This window comes from Rhinolophus sinicus, chromosome 14, assembly GCF_057876585.1.
Source record: "Rhinolophus sinicus isolate RSI-liver-muscle chromosome 14, RSI-T2T, whole genome shotgun sequence".
In the NCBI taxonomy this organism is placed as follows: domain Eukaryota; kingdom Metazoa; phylum Chordata; class Mammalia; order Chiroptera; family Rhinolophidae; genus Rhinolophus; species Rhinolophus sinicus.
The window spans coordinates 19,872,145-19,892,838 of record NC_142514.1 but is presented as its reverse complement, the minus strand read 5'-3'; the positions used below and the strand labels follow the sequence as shown (position 1 = coordinate 19,892,838).

At 35.9% G+C, this 20,694-nt stretch overlaps 1 protein-coding gene across 27 annotated transcripts in view; it reads right to left on the bottom strand.

Moving 5' to 3' along the window:
• EPB41 (erythrocyte membrane protein band 4.1) overlaps positions 1 to 20,694 on the bottom strand; it is a 168,095-nt gene that overhangs the window by 49,215 nt on the left and 98,186 nt on the right. For all 27 annotated transcript variants that reach the window (XM_088790787.1, XM_088790794.1, XM_088790795.1 and 24 more), the window contains 5 exons: positions 19,292 to 19,367; positions 16,331 to 16,549; positions 8,773 to 8,860; positions 4,239 to 4,391; positions 1,881 to 1,978 (listed from right to left, as the gene is read on the bottom strand). In XM_088790787.1, coding sequence (XP_088646913.1) covers positions 1,881 to 1,978; positions 4,239 to 4,391; positions 8,773 to 8,860; positions 16,331 to 16,549; positions 19,292 to 19,367 — 634 coding nt within the window. The remainder of the gene's footprint in view (positions 1 to 1,880; positions 1,979 to 4,238; positions 4,392 to 8,772; positions 8,861 to 16,330; positions 16,550 to 19,291; positions 19,368 to 20,694) is intronic.

Here is a 20,694-nt window from a genome sequence, read left to right as displayed (position 1 = left end):
TATTGGGGAATATTGGGGAACAGCATGTTTCTCCAGGGCCCATCAGCTCCAAGTCGTTGTCCTTCAATCTAGTTGTGGAGGGCGCAGCTCAGCTCCAAGTCCAGTCGCCATTTTCAATCCTAGTTGCAGGGGGCGCAGCCCACCATCTCACGCAAGAATTGAGCCAGCAACCTTGTTGTTAAGAATTCATGCTCTAACCAGCTGAGCCATCCAGCCGCCTATCTTGCAACTCAGTGGCAGCTTGTGTCTTCAATCTAGTTGTGGAGGGTGTAGCTCACTGGCCCATGCAGGAATTGAGCCGGCAACCCTGTTGTTCAAAGCTCGTGCTCTAACCAACTGAGCCATCTGACTGCCCCATCTTCTTTTCATGCAGTAGCCTGTGCTCTCTTTTGCCACAGCATTTACTACACTGAATTGAAACAATTTATGTGCTGGTCTCCACTACAAGACTGGGAACTCTCTAAGGGTCAGGGATAAAGACTATGACTTATTCATCTTTGTGTTTTCACTTCTGGTACAGTGCCTGGCATGAATTTGGCACTCAATAAATGTTTGCTGAATAAATACATAAATTACTACATCAAATACTATAAAAAAAAGAGTATTTTTTTCCCCTGGGGGGTAGTTTAATTCATCAAATACTGACTTTCTTTTATGTAACAAAGCATTATATGCTAATACAATCCTCTTATTTTGATGCAATGTATTTAAATATGCTATCCTGCATGTAAATATACATTGGCTATAGCTGAAATCTATACCACAGATACTAAATGTTCAAAATAACTTTTTCACTCTTCCTTACCCTTTTTAAAACTCTTATTTTCTTGGTTTGATTTTTAAAAAAGAGGATGATGAAAGCATAAAGAAATCTCTTAATGTCAATAATTAAGATTTTTTAATCAGGTGTAAAATGTACCCTTGTGTTCTATTTTGAAATGAGAAATGAACTGTTATTTTCCTTGACTTTTCTTCCTGTCTGATATGCTACAGTGCTAAGTATGGAATGAAAGTACAAATAGAAGAAAAAGAGAGCACGGTTCCCTCTCTTGAGAGTCATTCATACAGAGTCAAGTTTATTTATGAATGCCATGAGGTCTCAGATTTGCTTCAAAATAATCTGGGAAGTAGTGGGAAGAGTAGGCGGGGCCTATAGATAAAACACAGGCGGTGGGGTGATACATACTGAAGCTGGGTGATAAGTACAAGTAATTATCTATCTAAGGTCTGTATTCTCTGCTAGGCTGTATGTTCCATCAGGACGGGGACTAGAACTATGGCGTGGTATATTCCCAACGCCCAGCACAGTGCCTACACAAAGGGTAAGCACACAGAAAATGCTGGGTAAATGAACACAGGGTATTAATGATTCGGCTTCTTGAAAAGCAGAGATGAAACTTTCTTCTGTCTTCTGATTCTCTGATACAATTGGTCTTCAAAGATAGCTCTCTGTGCTCCGTTTCTGGGGCTGATTAGATTCAAGATAATGATGAGCTTTCTATTGGTTAACCTTCCAGTTAAAAGCCCCACAGAAAGTAGGTAAGCACTGCTTAGAGAAATTGCACGTGGAGGTAAGTCGGGGTACCTCCCCCGGAGAGGACTGATTTCAGCTGCAGTCAGGGCAATCACAGAGCCCCTGGGAAACACAGGATCCTATTCCTCACCTCTCTCCTCCTTCTACCATACACATATTTTCTGGGAATGAGGCACGTTTTCCAACCCAAAGAAGAACTGGATTCATTTTGTCTTGCTTAAGATGATCTCACCTAAGCTAAATACAAGAATGCCAGCCATACAAAGACAGGAATTTCAACAGCAGGATAAAAACAGAACACGCGTAAATCATTTACCCTTGAAAAACACATAAGTGAGAATAATACCTGAAAAATGTGTGATGCTCTACACAGACTTTCCATAATTTCTTAGCTGCTCGGTAACTGGGAAGTTTGAATCCAATGGTACTTTCATACTGTTCTTGCTATAAAAACACAAGTAAACATACAAACTAAAGTAGTATTTGACTATAGTGATACAGGACCAGAGAAATATGGTGCTACAGAAGAGGTCATTGAGAATAAAAAGAACGTTCCTAGTTGAAAAATAGTTGAAATTTTTTCCAATTTACCAAAAGAGAAATTTACTCACTGAGGGTGGCTTTTTTCACAATGAGGAAGACAGGAATGCATCTTACATTATCTATGCATCTTATTTTGTTCAGAAACACACACACACACACACACACACACACACACACACACACACACAAGTACATTCTTCTGAGTCATAATTAAGTCACTTTTTGATTGTCCAGATACTGCTCTTCTTTGGGTTACTAGCTACTCAATGGTCCAGGAATGGCATAGCGGATGATTCCTCCAATCAATAAATATTATATGACTCTTCGGAGCTAAAGATTTTTTTTTATTAGTGAATATAGGGGAACCGTGTGTTTTTCCAGGGCCCATCAGCTCCAAGTCAACTCGTTGTTTTTGTTTTTTCAATCTAGTTGTGGAGGGCATAGCTCACTGGCCCATGTGGGAATCGAACAGGCGACATTGGTGTTATGAGCTCTGCGCTCAACCTACTGAGCCAAATGGCCGCCCCAGGAGCTAAAGATTTTGCCTCAAACCAATTCTTGAATTATTTTCTCTTTCTTCCCTTTGATTGATCATTAATTTATCCAGCTATGTCTTTGACTAAAGCAAACCACAACCTTCCAGGGCTACTAGAAACATTGTCCTGCTAGTCTCTTTCCTCTTTGTTTCTGCCTTAAGCGTACTTTTTAAGATGGAAAGGAAATTGACATTTATTTCTACTGCCTATCATTGCCAATAACACTATCATTAAATAGTATTACACATGAAAAAACTGAGATCAGACAAGTTACTTGCTCAGTCTCACAGCTATTAAGTGGCAGAACCAGAATTTCATGGTTTCCACTAAATCATGCTACTTCTAAATCATCTATTATAGTTATAATACTACACTTCTCAAAATCCTGTTGTACTTGATTGCTTTCTTAAAGTAAGAATTTTGCATTTTAATACGCATTATATAGTTGACATTTAAAGAAACCAAGGACTTCAATTATACTTAATATTTGTACGTGTGTGTATGTATGTATGTATGTATGTGTGTGTGTGTATTTTTTTCCCCCTGCCTTCCCACATTAAAATGTAAGATTGTTAAGAGATGGACTCTTTTATTCACTGTTCCTAGCCCCTAGAATAGAGCCTGGCAGAATGAAAGCCCTTGGTAATTATCTGTTGACTGAGTGACTCTTGGATTTGAACTCTTTGAGGGAAGACACTACTGATTGCTCTGTGGTAGGCACAGGCAAATAATTATGATACTAAATAAATGTTTCAGTGATAATCTTTATGAGATTTTTAAGTCTGCACATCCAGTATTTCCATGCTCAAATAATGAACCATTTCACCAGCAGATGGTGATATATACACAAAAAAAGACACTTTACTCAGTGTGATGCTATCCTGTTTAGACCTTTTATAGCTGTCATCTCATTTGATCTTCAAATCAACTTGACAGGGGAGGAATTATCCCTCTTGAATGATAAAGAAGCTGACCCTTGGATTTGTCCAGGGTCTTTTACTTAGTAGGTGGAAGAGTAGGAGCTGGAAGTTTTTTAAAAATTTAATTCCTATTTAAACAATTCTCCACTATACAGTGACACTCTTTAATATAAACATTAAATTTGATGAGCATTAGTACATCCTGAAACTTGCCCACCAACTAGTAACTGAATCATCTGGTACAAAGTTGAACATACAACTCTATTAAAAATCTAGAACTTGCCCCTAGAATACATTCCCAGTAACTAATAGAAGCTACATATACAAATAAATTTTAATTATATGAGGTAAGGGATAGATAGTGGAAAACATGAGTAACTTAATCTCGCTATTTAAAAATTTCATGCTACTTAATTTAAAAATATTTTCCATCAAGATCTTATCTGGAGTAAACAAGGAAGAAGTTTATCAATCCAAGTTTCCCTTTTGGCCATGGTATTTTTACTTACATAAAGAGAAATGCTCAGAAAACCAGTAATAAGGAAGAAAAGAAGCATTATAGGACTGATTAATTTAGAAAACAGAATATCAGCTCCTGCATAGTTAGCTATGGAGAGATCTCTTAGATGACATAATAAGGAATGAAGAGATGTTTTAAACGTGGTCTGTGTTTGATTCAGGAGGAAAGAAATACAAATTCTGTACCTCTCCAGGTCGAATCTTGATGAAAAAGCTGCTACGTTTGTAAGAAATCTTCAGCACTTTGGGCCAAGGAAAGCGGTTAATTCTCAGCTTATCTTTGTAAACCAGAAGGCCACTAGAGCAGACACCTAGGATGATATCCACTCCTTCCAAGTCCTGAAAAAGAAAAGCAGTAGCATCAGTCTTGAGCAAAGGGCTCAACACATTGCTGATTATTATTAGATAATCTGATGATAACAACCAAAAACAGTTACAAAGCACACAATGAAAAATAAAACTTAACCTAACAATCATAACCCATGGGAATATTTGGTCTATGTAAAAATGTTATTACTATACCACATTTTTTAAAAAAATCAATGTTATTACCTATCACGAATGTCTTTAAAATGTCCAAATCAGACTCAGTAATTCTATTTCTGTAATATGTTCCAAGGAAATAATTCAAATTACAGAAAAAGTTTTATAAATGAAATGTTCAGAATGTTATAAGAGTGAGAAACTGGATATAACTGAAGTATCTAAGCAGCAGGGTTAGATTATTGTCCATCCATTGGTGAAACACAATGTGGCCATTAAAATAGTTACATAGAATTTGGGAGATAAATGGGAATATAATTATGTTGTATTGTAATGTTAAGCAAAATAAAGCAGGATAAAGCTACACATACAATTTATGCCAACAATATAAAAAAATATACATAGAAGAAAGAGGAATATACCAAACTGTTAATAATGACATTTCTTAGGTGGTACAATTGTGAACAATTTTTCACTATATAAACTTTCTTATATAGAAAGAAAGTTTTCTATACTTTCCAATTATAATAAACATATATTATCTTTTTAAGAAAACATTTCAATATCACAAAACTAATACATGTATATAAAAAACTTCACACAATACAGAAATGTGTCAAGTAAAAGTAAAATTCTACCCCTCCTCCCATACCATACTCAACAGTAACCAGTAATAATTTGACAATTTCCAGGATTATCATCCCATATTCTAGGCACATATAAGTAGGTATGGATAAGACATACATATTACTAATAACAATTAGATTATTCATAATTAGATTTTTATATAGTAATATATTATATAGATAAATATAGAGTGCCAAAAAAATGTACACACATTTTAAGAAAGGAAAAAACTATTAAAATTGTAATACTCAATATATACCAATAACAAAAGATGAATACAAGTCACGTTTGACTTCTGCAATTACAAGAGGTGCTCAAAGTGGTTACCATCAGTGTCCAGACACTTCTGATTACGGCAAACTACTGCTTGAGCAACACTGACCAAAGTGTCCACTTGGATACATGTTTTTGGCACCCCTGATATATATACCACCTTTATAATCAGGAAAACTAGAAAAAATTATAATCCAGTCCTTGAGGGTGGAAACTGTGCCTTAATCATTTCTGTGTCACCCCAAATACTGTGTTATCGACAACATGCTCAATAAATGTTTACACTGAGTTTGTTACCTGCCCACATTATTATTCATAATTTATTATGACAAATATCAGTAAATTTTTTGCTTCTGATTTTTTATAACAATTTATATTCATTTTAGTTCATAAGCTAAGGAATTTCAAGGTATATTAATAACAACATACATTAGGCATAAACTTTCAACCATTAACATCCATTATTTCATTTATCATTAGTGACTCTGAGGGAACATTTGCTTTTCTCTGCCCAAGAAACACGGACAAGCACACATCGTACCCATTGACGGAATCAACTGCCATAAGTAGCAATATAGCCACCACCACTACCTCTCAAAGCCACCGAGAAATGTCACTGGGCTTGCACCTCATCTGCCTGCACAACACCCCTCCCATAAAACGGAGCCTCTGCATCTTCCAAAAAGGCTTTCCTTAATTATCCAAAAAGAGACATAATTTACTTTTACTGTGCCTGTCTGTATATGAAAATTTTATTAAGTATTTATGTTCTCATTTTGATCTCCCAGTTCTAAAATATTCAAACCTATCAGTATCATAATCATAAATAATTACTATAGTAGCTCTGATAGCTGCATGTCCTATACATATATGTTTAAGCCCACAGACTACATGACGTCCTGGAGGCTGGGGCTCAGGGCTATGTATACTACCAAACATCACACACAATTATAATTATTTTTATTTAAGTGATAAAATGATCATCCCTCCAAAAATCATGATAAGTAAAGGAGTTAACTTTATTGCTATGTAAGCTATATAATTGCTATATAATTATAATGTTAAGTATATTAAATTATAAATATTATCCCCAAGTCAAGGAATAGAAAGATAAAATAAAGCCATATTTACATGCCTCTTAGAGAAAATTTTTTAAATTAAATATATGTTAATCATCTATGCCTGCAATTCAAAGAAAATAAATGTCACCTGAGTTAATCTCTACAGATGATTACTTTTTCAGATAAGTAATCAAAACCCAGAGTTATACACTTCTTGAATACTTCTTTTCCCAAAATGAGTATAGAGAAACATATTAGTGCCTATGGGTGTATATACAACCACAGTCGAGAAGCAGAAATTATACACAGCTCCAATTCAATGACCAAGCAACAGAATTTCCCAGAAGATGCCCTCTTAAGTTCTTAAAGTCTGTGGATATGACTATATCTCTCAATTATATGTTTTGGAGAAACAATTTGCTTTACACATTTGGGAAAGGAACATGCTGCCTGACTCCTTCATCCATTCCTGATAATTACTGAATCGATACCAGCCTCCAACAGGAACTGAGAAGCAAAACCAAACTGAGAAATATATCTGATTTGGAAATATATCTGATCTGATGTGATCTTCCACCATCTACTTTACAGATTCATAGATTATACAGATTCAATTTACAGTGCCCAACCCCCCAAAAAATCCAGAGCAATATCTTAAGAAAAACCACTAATATGCAATGAAATTGTATAGAATTAACGTAACTTAAATAAGGAAGAGACTTCCGATGTCAGATATTCAGGTTGGGAGAAGCCTAAAAGGTCATTTTAGTCTAATCATCTGCCAGATGTCTGAATGTTCTTTTCTAAATTCTTCCCAAGTGACTACTGCCCATCCTGGAATACCTCTAGCGATAGAGCACTCACTACCTTATGAGGTAGCCCATCCCATCTTTGAATAGTTCTGACTGTTAATTTGTCAAACTGAGCTTAACAGTAATTCCCTGTAGTTTCCATTTTACTGGCTCTAGTTTTATACCTTGGAGCCATAGAAAAATCTCTACTTTATATATTTTTTTAAAAGATTTTTATTGGGGAAGGGGTACAGGACTTTATTGGGGAACAGTATGTACTTCCAGGATTTTTCCAAATCAAGTTGTTGTCCTTTCAATCTTAGTCGTAGAGAGCACAGCTCAGCTCCAGGTGCAGTTGCCGTTAGTTGCAGGGGGTGCAACCCACCATCCCTTGTGGGAGTCGAGGAATTGAACTGGCAACCTTGTGGTTGAGAGCCCACTGGCCCATGTGGGAATCGAACCGGCAGCCTTCGGTGTTAGTAGCATGGAGCTCTAACTGCCTGAGCCACCGGGCTGGCACCTCTACTTTACATATTAATCTTAATCTTTTAAGTACACTAAGATAAAAGTTATATCTCCCCTAACTTTCTCTTTTGTAGGCCAAGTATACCGATTTCTTTGCTTGTTTCTCATTGGACATAGTTTTGAGTCCCCTCTTCATGTATCCTCGTTAAGTTCCTCTAAATAAACCTCAGATCATCCCTTTAGCCCTTTCCTCACAAATTCCTCAACCTCCCTAGCCACTTCAGTAGGTGACAATGAAAGAAGTCAAGACACTTCCCTTAAGTATTCATTCTGTTAGGTTGCATTAGGCAGAAGAATGAGCTACTGTGCTTCACGCCCTGTGCGCTGGAATCACCTGGAGAGCTTGGCAATGCAGGTCGCTGGGCTCCACCCACTAAGTTCCTGATTCAGGAATTCTGGGATGGGGCCTGACATGCACATTTCTAACACGTTCCTAGATGATGCTAAATGCTGGTTCAGACACCACACTTTGAGAACAACCACCTTCGGCCCATGGTTCTCAGATTCAAGCCTGAAGGAGAATCATTCCGAATGTTCATCAAATCTGGAGATTTAGCCTCTCCTCCAAAGCAGTCCAGCAAATCTGGGAGGAGTTCAGGAATCCTCATATTTACTAAACACCTGAGGTGATTCCATACAGGTGATGTTGGCTGTGAAACATACATTGCTGCTACTCCGTATTTTCAAATGTATCTGTATTTTAGGAAAATATTTCTTTTGCTTTAGATGCTATATCTTTTGATCCTCATAGTGACTTCAATGTGAAACTTCATTTTGATGAAACTGTAAAGGGGCAATTCAATTTATACACTTGATACAACTGATTCAATTGATAGACTTAAAATTCTAAAGAGCTCCTCTTTTGAATATTTTAAAATTCCCCAGATAAAGGTTGGAGAGAAGCATTATATGACCCAGGTCTGATACATGCATGTTAATAAAGACTAAAGTTACCATTACCTTTGCTTTATGAAGGTCAACCCCATACATAGACAACTTTTTGGCATTCTCAAGAAATTCCAGGTCAGCTTGAGCTGGAGTCATGGACCTTTGATAGAACAAAAATTCAAAACTCTTTCAGTGTCACAGTGTCAACATTTACAACAATTACATTTGTATATTAATTGTACTTTACATAAATATATATATATATATATATATATATATATATATATATATATATATATATATATACATATATATACCAATATATATGTAGACATAGTTCATAGTCCTGAAAGTAGAATATTATGAAAAAGGGCTCTTATCACTACCTGTGTCTAAATAATTGAAATATGCCTTAAAAAAAAAAGATCTTGGAAAAACAAAAAGTCCACCAAAAAGCTATCAGAAAAAAAAAGTTAAAAAAAATCCTACTAAACAATTTCTTTAAAGCGGCCTCATCCACTGTCAGTTCTGCCCCTCCCTCTCCTCAGTCTTTTTCTCCAACACGCATAAACTCCTCCCACTAATTTTTCTTGCCAAGGGGGTAACCAAATTAAATCCTCTGAGGGCATGATACAATTTACAATATCCTCTTAGCTGCTTTTTGCTCTCCATACCCCTGAATTATTATGGAAATTAAACAAGAGGGCAGCTGAAGTTACTTAACTAGAGACTCTTAATGGGGGCAGGCTTGATGAAAAGAAAATTTCTGGTAACAGATGGTGTTCCTGCCCACTGATCTAAACAAAATAAATTGGTTAATAGAAGCATGTAGATAATGAGGCTCTCTGTTATTAAGATGTCTTCATTACTAGGCGTATAACGAATTTGATTTGTTTGAAAACAATCAATCTGTCTGTCTTAAACACTCACTGTGATGGTCTTTCCTTGTCCTTTATAACTTTTCTCTCTTTTGAAAGGTGCCCATGAGCAGTTATGTTAGCTTTGAAGAGGAAGATACAGTGCTGCATAATTCAGACCAATCAAATACAACTTCATAGTAACAATAATGCACCCCACACCCCCAAAGAAAAACCATGGAAATAAGACTCCAAGTTATACAAAGCAGCAGTGGCCTGTTCATTTGACAGGAGGAAGAAGTCTCTTCCAAACCCATCTGCCTTTACCCTCATTAAAAAGAACAAAGGGTTTCTTGGAACAACCAAAAAAAAAAAAAAAAAAAATCTCAAGAGACAGCAGATTTGTTAATGTCTCAGCATCCTTGATAAACTTTTCATAAAGCGCTAAACTATCACTCCTGAATCCTATTTATTAATGGGTTTGAAATTGAACACATAAAAAAGGGAGAATGAGAAAATTAACAACACATTTGCAAATCTGTACATTCAAGTCATGAAAAACATCTCAGGGAAGTTATGTAGTGGCTTTTTCCTCCCACACAAGTTATATATTTTATACTTAAGGTGACTCCCAGTCATTTTTATTGTTGTTGTTACTATTAATATTATCAATTATTTGAATTGAAGCTGGAATGAAGCTTGAGGATTACAGAATCCAACACTTTCATTTTGCTGATGAAGAACCAGGCCCCGAAGGATCGCGTGGTCACTGGCCAGTTACGACTCCTTGGTTAAGGCACAGGACTCAAGTCACATCACAGGACTGGCTCCTGCACTGAACAGTGGTGACCTGGTATCTCCTTCAATATCCCAACTATAAAGTAAGAATCATAATAATACCCACTTTCAGAGACAAGGATAGGCAATGACTTTTGTGTCTTTGCTGAATGAATAAACGTGACTAGTAGGATAAAATGAGGTCATGGTTGTGAAACTGCTATGTAAAATAAAAATGTTTATGAGTATTGAAACCTTGGGTTTCTGATGGGACAGTGGTACATCTTATGCAGCTCATAAAAGAGAAATAGTTTTGATCACTTGAATTTGAAGACAGATTTTAAAACGTTCAATGGAGCAATCATGAGCAAATCTTCCCCATATTCATTCTTCCAACTCTAAGGGACATTAATGAGGGTCAACAATTTGAATACAAATTTAAATTTCAAGCTAAGTGGTTAGCTGCTTTTCTAAATAAGCATGCTTTAAAACTGTATTATGGGCAGGTAGTAAGAAGAGAACTTTTAACTTTAAAACTGTGACTTTCCTTATTAGTTGAAAATAATATTTATATTTGAGGTTTAGCTGATACTTTATTTTTTAAATTATTTTTTTCAGTTACAGTGGACATTCAGTATTATTTTATATTAGTTTCAGGTGTACAGCACAGTGGTTATTAGACAGTTATACAATTCATGCAGTGATCCCCCAATTAGTCTAGTGCCCACCTGGTACTATACATAGTCATGGCAACATTATTGACTATATTCTCTATGTTGTACTTTACATAACCTCAACTGCAATGGTCAAAACTAGGAAATAAATAGGAAGACATTACTACCATCTAATCCTCTGACCCCGTTCAAGTTTCACCAGTTGTTTCAAAAATGTTCTGTACAGCAGAAGGATCCAGCTTAGCATCACACATTTCATTTAGTTCATGTCTCTTTAGTCTGGAACAGTTCCTTAAGCTTTACTTTCATAATCTTGACCTTTGGAAGATTATAGGCTAGTTATTCTACAGAATGCCCCTCATTTTGGGCCTGTCTGATGTTTCTCCATGAGTTGATTCAGGTTGTGCATCTTTGACAGGAATATCACAGAAGTGACCCTGTGTTCTCACTACAGCCTATCAGGCAGTACATACCGTGTTTCCCCGAAAATAAGGCCTAGCTAGACAAAGCTCTAATGCGTCTTTTGAAGCAAAAATTAACATAAAACCCGGTCTTATTTTACTATAATAAATCTTATTATAGTAAAATAAGACCGGGTCTTAATATAATATAATATAATATAATATAATATAATATAATATAATATAATATAATATAATATAATATAATATAATAATTAATACCATACCAGATCTTATATTAATTTTTGCTCCAAAAGATGCATTAGAGCTAATTGTCCGGCTAGGTCTTATTTTGGGGGCAACAGGGTAGTTTCAATTTGTCCCTTCATGGATTATGCTCATTTTGATCACTGATGTCTGTGAGGCTTCTTCTCTGTGAAATTTCTTTTTATCTCTTTGTAATTAATAAGCATTTTGTGGGAATGTATTTTAAAACATTTTCCCCTTATTTTTTTTCTTTTTATTTAAATTTACTGAGGTAACATTGGTTTGAAACCTTTTGAATATCCTATTCTTTATCAAACTTTCAATTTACTCATTTATTTATATCAGCATGGACTCATGGATTCTCGTTTTATTCAATGCAATATAATCAATTATTTTCCTTATTTATTTTGTATTTAAGTTGTCCCAGATTTGGTCAGTGAGAGCCTCTTCAAGCTGGATTCTATCCTGACCATTTCCCATCATTTTTTGAGCACCTCCTTCTGGCACAAAGTAGAGTTAGAGTATGTGAATATTCGTGTGTGTGTGCACGGGTGTGTACCTATTTACACCTACGTCTATCTATCTATTGGAAACCATGAGTTCACATGGCAACCTTCAGTTTTAATATAACACCACAGGGTTCATTTCAGTTTCTCCCTCTCCATAATTGGTAACTCCTTTACTGACAGTGAGAAACCGGGCTATTATCCCTTAATACCCTGACTAATTTGATCAACCTCATATATATATATATATATATATATACACACACACACACACACACACACACACACACACACACACACACACACACACACATATATATATAAGCAATCTCTCATTGCTGCCACTGACTCCCCCTCCATGGGGATGCCCTTTCCTCCGACTTGCTGGGCTACTCCCCACACATGGATGTCCTCCTTACCTCACTCAGGTTCTGACGCCTGGTGTTAGGCCACCCCTTCCATGGACATCCTAACCCTGCTTAGGCTTCAACACCCTGCATCAGGTACCACCCATATGGATGACCTTAACCGTATGTACACCTTACTCCTGTGTGGATGCCCTTTTCTGGTCTGCCTCTGATAACCACTCACATGCCCACATATGACTACCCTGTTCATCCTGTTTGAGCTCTGACTTTTCACGCCAGGCTGCTCCCCCGACCCATGAACACTCTCTACCCTGCTTAGTCCCCAGTATCCCCAGCCAGACTGCCTTTCTGCATGGATGACTACCTTGCTCTACCCTACCTAATCGCTTTAGAACAAAATCATGTATGTGATTATAAAAATCATATATATTCATTGTATAAAATTTAGAAAATATCAGTAACAGCACAGAAAAAAAAAGAGAAAATTTCCTATAATCCAACCACATACAGACATTTGTGCATGTAAGTATAACAAATATATTTTATTAATGTAATATCACATATTAAACTTAAATTATTTTCAACTTAGAATTTTAAAGCTCATGGTTTTTCCTAAGTTTTCAAAAAACTCTTGCAAGTAATAAATTATCTGGAAAAAGATTAGATACCTCGAAACCATTAAGAGTCCCATCTTGAATTTATTAAGTACCCCCTAATAATTTACTACTTGAAAGTACTGTAGCTTACAAAAGAACCTAACCAGGCAGCTTTGGCACTGGTTAACTCTTGCTCATTAAAAAGGAAAGTTACAACAAAGTTTCCCTGTATTTATTTTGAGCAAATGGGGTCAGGATATAGAGCCATTCAGTAAGTTCCAGTGTTATGTGACAGCCTTTTAATAATGTTTGTTGTATCTCTTCATGAAGGACTGTGATTTCAAATAATTAAGGAGGCCAACTGACAAGTTTATATACCTTCCTAGTACCCATAAATAGAGGGCAATTAATTTTAAAGCTTGATTTGCTAGTGTAAATTTAAAATGTTAATTATAGCTTCAAAGTCTCTGTCTGGGCAAAGGGCCACTACGAAGGGTTCCACATAAGGAGGCTGTCTTCCATTTATCTGAGCAGCAGGATAGTATTTGCTTGTATTTTTCAACGCATAGTAAAATGCTTCTGCCTAAGCAGAGGTTCTTTGGATTAGTTAAAACGCCACGTTGTTGGACATAATTAAAACTTCCATTTGGCTTTGTGAGGGTTGCCAACCTTTCCAAAAAAGAGTAAGTAAATTCCAAGATGACAGACCTAAATTTTCTACTCATTGAGATCCATTATTGCTCAATTTCTGTCCATATACTAAACAGAACATCAACTGGACTATATCCCTCTGTCCTCTGAGATCATTTCTCCTTTTTGGGTGTAATTTAATTGTTACGTTCCAAAGAGTGGTTCTCTAAACCCAGACTGACATTCATCACTTATAAAACGGGACTAAGAATTATTATTATCCTAGCAAACATTTGAATCCTCAATACATACTAACCATTGTGCTAAGCACCTTACATGAATTTTCTTATTTAACAATCACAAAATTCACATTAACACCTTTATTTTTCAGATGAGAAAACTGAGGCTCAGAGTGCATAAGTAACTTACTAAGAGTCATAAAGCTAATGAGGAATGGTGTCTGAATTCAAAGTAAGACAGGCTGACTCCAGAGCCCATGCATCTGTCTTACTATATAGTTCAGTGGTTCTCAAACTTTTTGACCTCAGGACCCCTTCACTCTCTTAACAATTACTGAGGACTCCAAAGAGTTTTTCTTTATGTGGGTTATTTCTATCAATATTTACTATATTAGAAATTAAAACTAAGAAAAATTTAAAATATTTATTAAATCTTTAAATAATAATAAAGTCGTATTTTAACATAACTTTTTTATATGCAAAAAAAATATTTTCCCAAAATGTAGTTAAAAAAGGGACAGTGTTTTACATATTTTCAAATTTTTAAATGTCTGGCTTACAAGACAGCTAGATTCTTCTATCTGCTTCTGCATTCAATCTGTTGTGGTATGTTGATTTGGTAGCATTATGAATAAATCTGATTTCTCACAGAAAAGGAAGGATTGATAATTAAAAATATTTTTCTTTGATACTACACAAAAACTCAACAAAAGCAGTTTCTTTAAGGTTAGTTGCAATGTGAAATCTGAAAACATATCAATGAACTTTTATGCTGTGTTCCATTGAGCTATCTTGCATTTTGAATGGACCATTTTTTACCCATGTATGATTTACATCATGTAGTTCATATCTGAAAAATATTGGTTTATTGAATAATGCAAGTCTTCCAAATGTTGACACATTTCATCATACAATATAAGAAAAAAATCACATTCATTAAAATCATCACAACTTCATCAGAAAAGTCTTTAAGTATTTGGAACTTGTCAAGATGATGGTAGCAAATACAAGTTTTCCAAAATTCTAATTTTCACTTGAAAGCTTGAATTTTGTCATTAGCAACAAATACTGTCAGTTGTTTACTAAAAGGACTGGCTCACTTCATTTCTGAGAAAATGTCTGCCAAATAACCAAGTCTGAATAATCATACTGTGTTTCCCCAAAAATAAAGCCCAGCCGGACCATCAGCTCTAATGCATGTTTTGGAGCAAAAATTAATATAAGACCCAGTATAATATATTATATCATATTATATTATATTATACCTGGTCTTATATTATAGTAAAATAAGACCGGATCTTATATTAATTTTTGCTCCAAACGACATATTAGAGCTGATTGTCTGGGTAGGTCTTATTTTCGGGGAAACACGGTTGTTACTACCATGTAAAGCCTCCTAAAACCATTCTGGATTTCTGAGCAGTGTGACCCTTTGGAACACTGTAACCTAACTCATGCTAACATAACTCAGGGTACTACCCAAAGGCCAAGATCAGACATTCACCTTACTGGGCTAAGGTAGTTAGTAAAATTTAGCTATAGCAAGTCACTCAAGTAACAATGGGATAATTGGTAGGAAGAAACACGTTATTCTGGCACTTGTGTTAAGTTTTTCCACACATTATCTTTTCTAATCCTATCAACTACCCTCTTTTTCTCTGAGGTAATGATCTCTATCAGACATAAAAAACCTGAGGCTGAGAGATTAAGTGAATTACCCAATGTCACAAAGCCAGAACCAAGCAGAGCCAAGAATTCAACCCAGCTCAGTCTAACCATAAGCCCTTGCTCTTGGTCACTGTGTTACGATATCTCCCAACATTACCAATTATTTCCAGGAAAAAAAGCACTGAATTCAATAAAGACTTTTAAAAAATATCTTCAGGGATTTTGTGGGCCCTCTGAAGTCCATCTGTGTACATAGACCCCAAGTTAAGAACCCTGTGCTAAGGATCTCAAAGCACTTGATATAGCATAAGTTTAAAAATCTGAAAAAAAGGTAAGATAATAATAATAGCTACCATTTGCTGAGTACCTACTAGGTGCCAGACACTATGCTTACTGCTGTACATATATTACCTCATTTAGTTTTCTCCTACAATGCAATATGCGTTAATTATTCTGATGAGAAAACTGAGAGCCAGAGGGTTTAAATGACTTTCCCAAAGAATTGGGAGGGAGGTGAGCTTATGCTGACACTGTGGCACCAGTTTCTACTAAGGCATTTCTATGAAGGCAAATACCGAATAATCCCAGGTCAAGGTTTAAACTTACTGCCAAAACAAACACACAACAAACCCTGAAGACATACTTACTTGTATGACTTATGCAGTTCCGTGACCTTCTCTTCAAGTTCCTTGGTCTGATTTGGGGCCAGTTTAAAATCACTAACGTAATCTGCACCATGGAGTTCTGGATCATAGTCTCCCAGCTCAGACTGGATGGTGTAAGAACCTAATAATGCTAAGGTTGCAAAGGAACAGGGCAGACGTCCTGCAACTATATCCTGCCGAAGTTGAAGACATAAATAATACCTATAGCCAAAAGAGAAAAGACATTACCAAGTCAGCAACAACAACAACTATAGAGAGAAAAATGAAGCAAAGGGGAGAGAGAGGAATGGAGGGAGAGAGAAAAAAGTGATTAAGTAAATATGAGATAATATTAACAATTGTTCAATCTAGACAGAGGGCATATGGTTGTTCACTGTATTGTTATTTTTTCTTTCCTGTGTGTTTGAAATTTTTCCATATAAAAGTTTTTTTAAAAACCGTATGTTGGACTCATAGCTGGAAAGCAGAAGAAACTAATATTTTGTTGAGTGCACTAAGAACCATATATATATATATATATATATATATATATATATATATATATATATATATATATACATTATCTCATCTAACCCCAAAAAGCTGGTGAGGAGGGATCATTGCCAGATTACAGATGAGGAGTCAGCATCAAAAGATAAGCTTGCTAATTGTTAAATAGTAATAAAGGCTGTTTGGCTCCAAAATTGGGCCCTTTCTTTTCTATCACACGGTGTGGGGACAGAGCCAGCAGTGCAGTTTCCAGGCTCTCGGCCTCACGTGGAAAGGTACTGGCTCAGGTAGTAAATGACCATCAACTGCGACTGGATGGTTGACGGCTGTGACTGGTTGGTCTTCGGCTGTAACGGTTGGCCAGTTGGCCACTGATATAACTGCGGTGACTGTGTTGGTTGGTTGGCTGGTGGGCAGGCAGAAAAGTGGATGGAAGATTGCGGATCGTCTGGATCCTACTTTGTGTGTCTCGCCTGGCCGCCAGCGAGAATATAGTGGTATGACTCCCCTATCTATGGCTCCGTGGGTGTTCCTTTTTGGCCTCACCATATCCTGCGTTATGTGGGGAGCGGGAGCTGAGACCTCGCACGACACCCTGCATGACACACGGCTTTGCCAAATGGGTAGGTACTGCCCTTTGTATACAAAGATGACATTATTGATAATATTTTCTCTAGGCTATGAACATTTTTTGGTGTGTTTCTCTCCAAGATGGCCTTAAGTTGCATGTAGCTTTCACACAGTATCATCTTGGAAGACCGATTCCACCTGTGCGCTGTTGGGAATTCAGAAAACCAGTTCAGTCCAACAAACCAACTGAATGCCCCTACATGTATTCTCTCTATTGGTATAACATTCACACCTATGACCCTGGCCTCCTAGCACTTGTTCTGACTGACTGAGTTGACCTGTTCAGACTGTTTTACCAAACAGGAAAACTGGTAGGTAAGATTAAATTGAAAATTCCTATATTAATTGGAATCATATGCTTGCTTTGACCATAATAAGATATTGAATAACATATGTAACAGCGATCATTTTTGCTACCTGTATTTAGTCACTACATATATGTTTAAAAAAAGAGCAATGCCAACCAAGTCACAAGAATCTTAATTAAGCTCCTCTAAAATGTTGACAATTAACAAAGACTTTTAGGGATTTGTTTTGCTGTATACATAATAAACCTCGATGGAAAAAGATACGAGTAAGTAGCAACTCTAAGAGACAAATATTACCTGTGAAAAAGAAATAACCAAAATCATTTTTCAAGCAGAGTTATGACATCTCAACTTCAAGAATGTACTATGTATAACTAGACAAAGAATAATTTTTTTAAATGGTATAGCCATTTCAGAGTACTTAACAATCAGACCTTTTTAGAGTCTTAGGCTATTCTCTTATTTGAGAGAGATGAAAACTGAAGCCCAGAAATGTGTATTTGTCTGAAATCAGATAGTTGACAGAAAAAACAGAACGAGAATATTTTCTCGACAACCAACAGTTCAATTTCACAAACATTTGCCAAGCATCTACTATGTATAAGGCTCCAAGCAAGACTCTATGGACATAAGTATGTAGTAGTACTCTAAAATTTACTGCTTTTCCATTTTCTCTTTCTGTTAATATTCATATAGAATCCAATAAAGGCCACTTTCTTTTTTGTATTATTAAAATTTATTGGGATGACAATGGTCAACAACACTACATAGGTTTCAAGTGTACAATTCTATAATACTTCATCTATACATTGCATTGTGTGTTCACCACGCAGAGTCAGTTCTCCTTCCATCACCATATATTTGACCCCCTTAACCCTTTTCCACGATCCCCCCTTCCCCCTCACCCTCTGGTAACTACTAAACTGTTGTCTGTGTCTGAGTTTTTGTTTATTCGTTTGTCTTGTTCTAAAGGCCACTTTCTTAAAAGAAATCAGTAAGCTGTTTTTGAAGAGTATAAGAGTTATTTCATAAATTAAGTGAGCTCAAAAATTACTAACTGAGGAAGATTTAGTTCATGAGGATCATATATCTAATCATACACTTTAAAAGGGAGATAGAAAGAAATAATAACACTAAGACTTCAGCTTTTTTGATCCGTATCAAAGAACATTGTGGAAGAAGAGTATTAAAAAAACAAAACAGCGAAGCTATTTTACCACTATATTTGTGTCTTGCCCTTTGGAAGTGGTGTGTTTTATAGGTGCCCTGTCCACAGTTTGGCACAATACCCTTGATAAGCAAGGTTAATTCCCCTGCCAATTTCCTCCAGGCAACACACAGGTATTTGAGGTTTTTAGGCTCACTTATTTGCAAGCCTGCCTTGAGGTGATCAGAAACTTTCTATCTTAGGTTTAATATAGCTAATCATTGTTCTTCAATTCTGAAAAGAGAAATTCCCAGAGCTTATGATAGTGAGAATTACTTATTACATATTTAGCTATTATGAATTATTTACCTTGTTATATCTTCTGTTAACTGTGCTGGGTCAGGTGGATAAAACTTTACATTAAATGTGAAATTCCAAGGGACACCTATAAAAATAAACAGAAAATAATTTTATGCGTATGCCTAAGTTTCTGATTGTTACAAATATCTAGAAATGTTCAAATTTTTCTTTTTTCTTGAGGTATTAGTATTTTCGTGCTCTGTGAATGAAATGTAATCTTTATTTTAAAAAGAAAAAGAGGCAAGTTGTTTAGACACCACTTAAGAGGTGGAGTTAGAGATCTCATTTTTTTCCGTGACTTAATATTAATACAATAGTTTTGTTTACAAAGAACTAAAGCTACATAGGGAAAATAACATGAAGGTCAACATGTTTATAGTAATGGTTTTCAAAATGTGATCTATAAACCGCTCCGGGTCCCCATTTAAGTGATCTATGAATGATCTCTTTTGGTGCTGGCATTATTTATTTGTGATCTCTCTCCATACAGGCATAACTTATTTTATTGTACTTCGCTTTATAGCGCATCGCAGACATTGTATTTTTTCGTTTTAACAAGTTGAAGGTTTGTGGTAACCCTGCATCCAACAAGTCTATCGGCACCATTTTTCCAATAGGCTCAGATGATGGTTAGCATTTTTCAGCAAAAAAGTATTTTTAATTAAGGTATGTACATTCTTTTCTTAGACATAGTGCTATTGCACACTCAACAGATTACACTATAGTGTAAACATAACTTTTTCTATGCACTGGAAGACCAAAAACTTGGTGTGACTCACTTTATTGCGATATTAGCTTTATCGCAATGATCTGAAACAGAACAGGCAATATCTCCAAGGTATTCCTGTATTATCTCACATAACCAAAAGAATTCTTCCATTAATATGGGTGAGATTAGGAGATTATTTTAGAAATGACAAGCAAGACATAATAAAGGTCGCCTTTAGAAACGATGGCTCTAATAAAAGTATTTTAAGTATGAAAACTACAAGAGATCAATCCTAAAACTCCTACAAGTGTGTCATTTTTTTTAAATCTACAATGAAGATATCAGGAGTAAAAGTTAAATGGAGACTGCCTTTTAATTTTCCAGTTGAGTGCTATCCTTCAGGGTTTTTCTAACATGACTGGCTTCCCAAAGAGCAGGGCCTAATCTCAGTCAGAAGTAAGTATGATTGATTATAAGGCTAAGAGTTGCCATTTTGTTCAGTACTTACTGCATGACAGGCACTAAGCTAGCCCTCTTATATGTGCGTACATTAACACATTTAATCTTCACAGAAACCCAAGGAGGTAGGTACTACTGTTGATTTATTTTATATATGAAGAAACAGAGGCTTAGGAAAGTGCATAGCTAATGAATCCAGGGTTCTTGTACTCCAAATCTCATGCTTTTAACCACTGGACTCTAC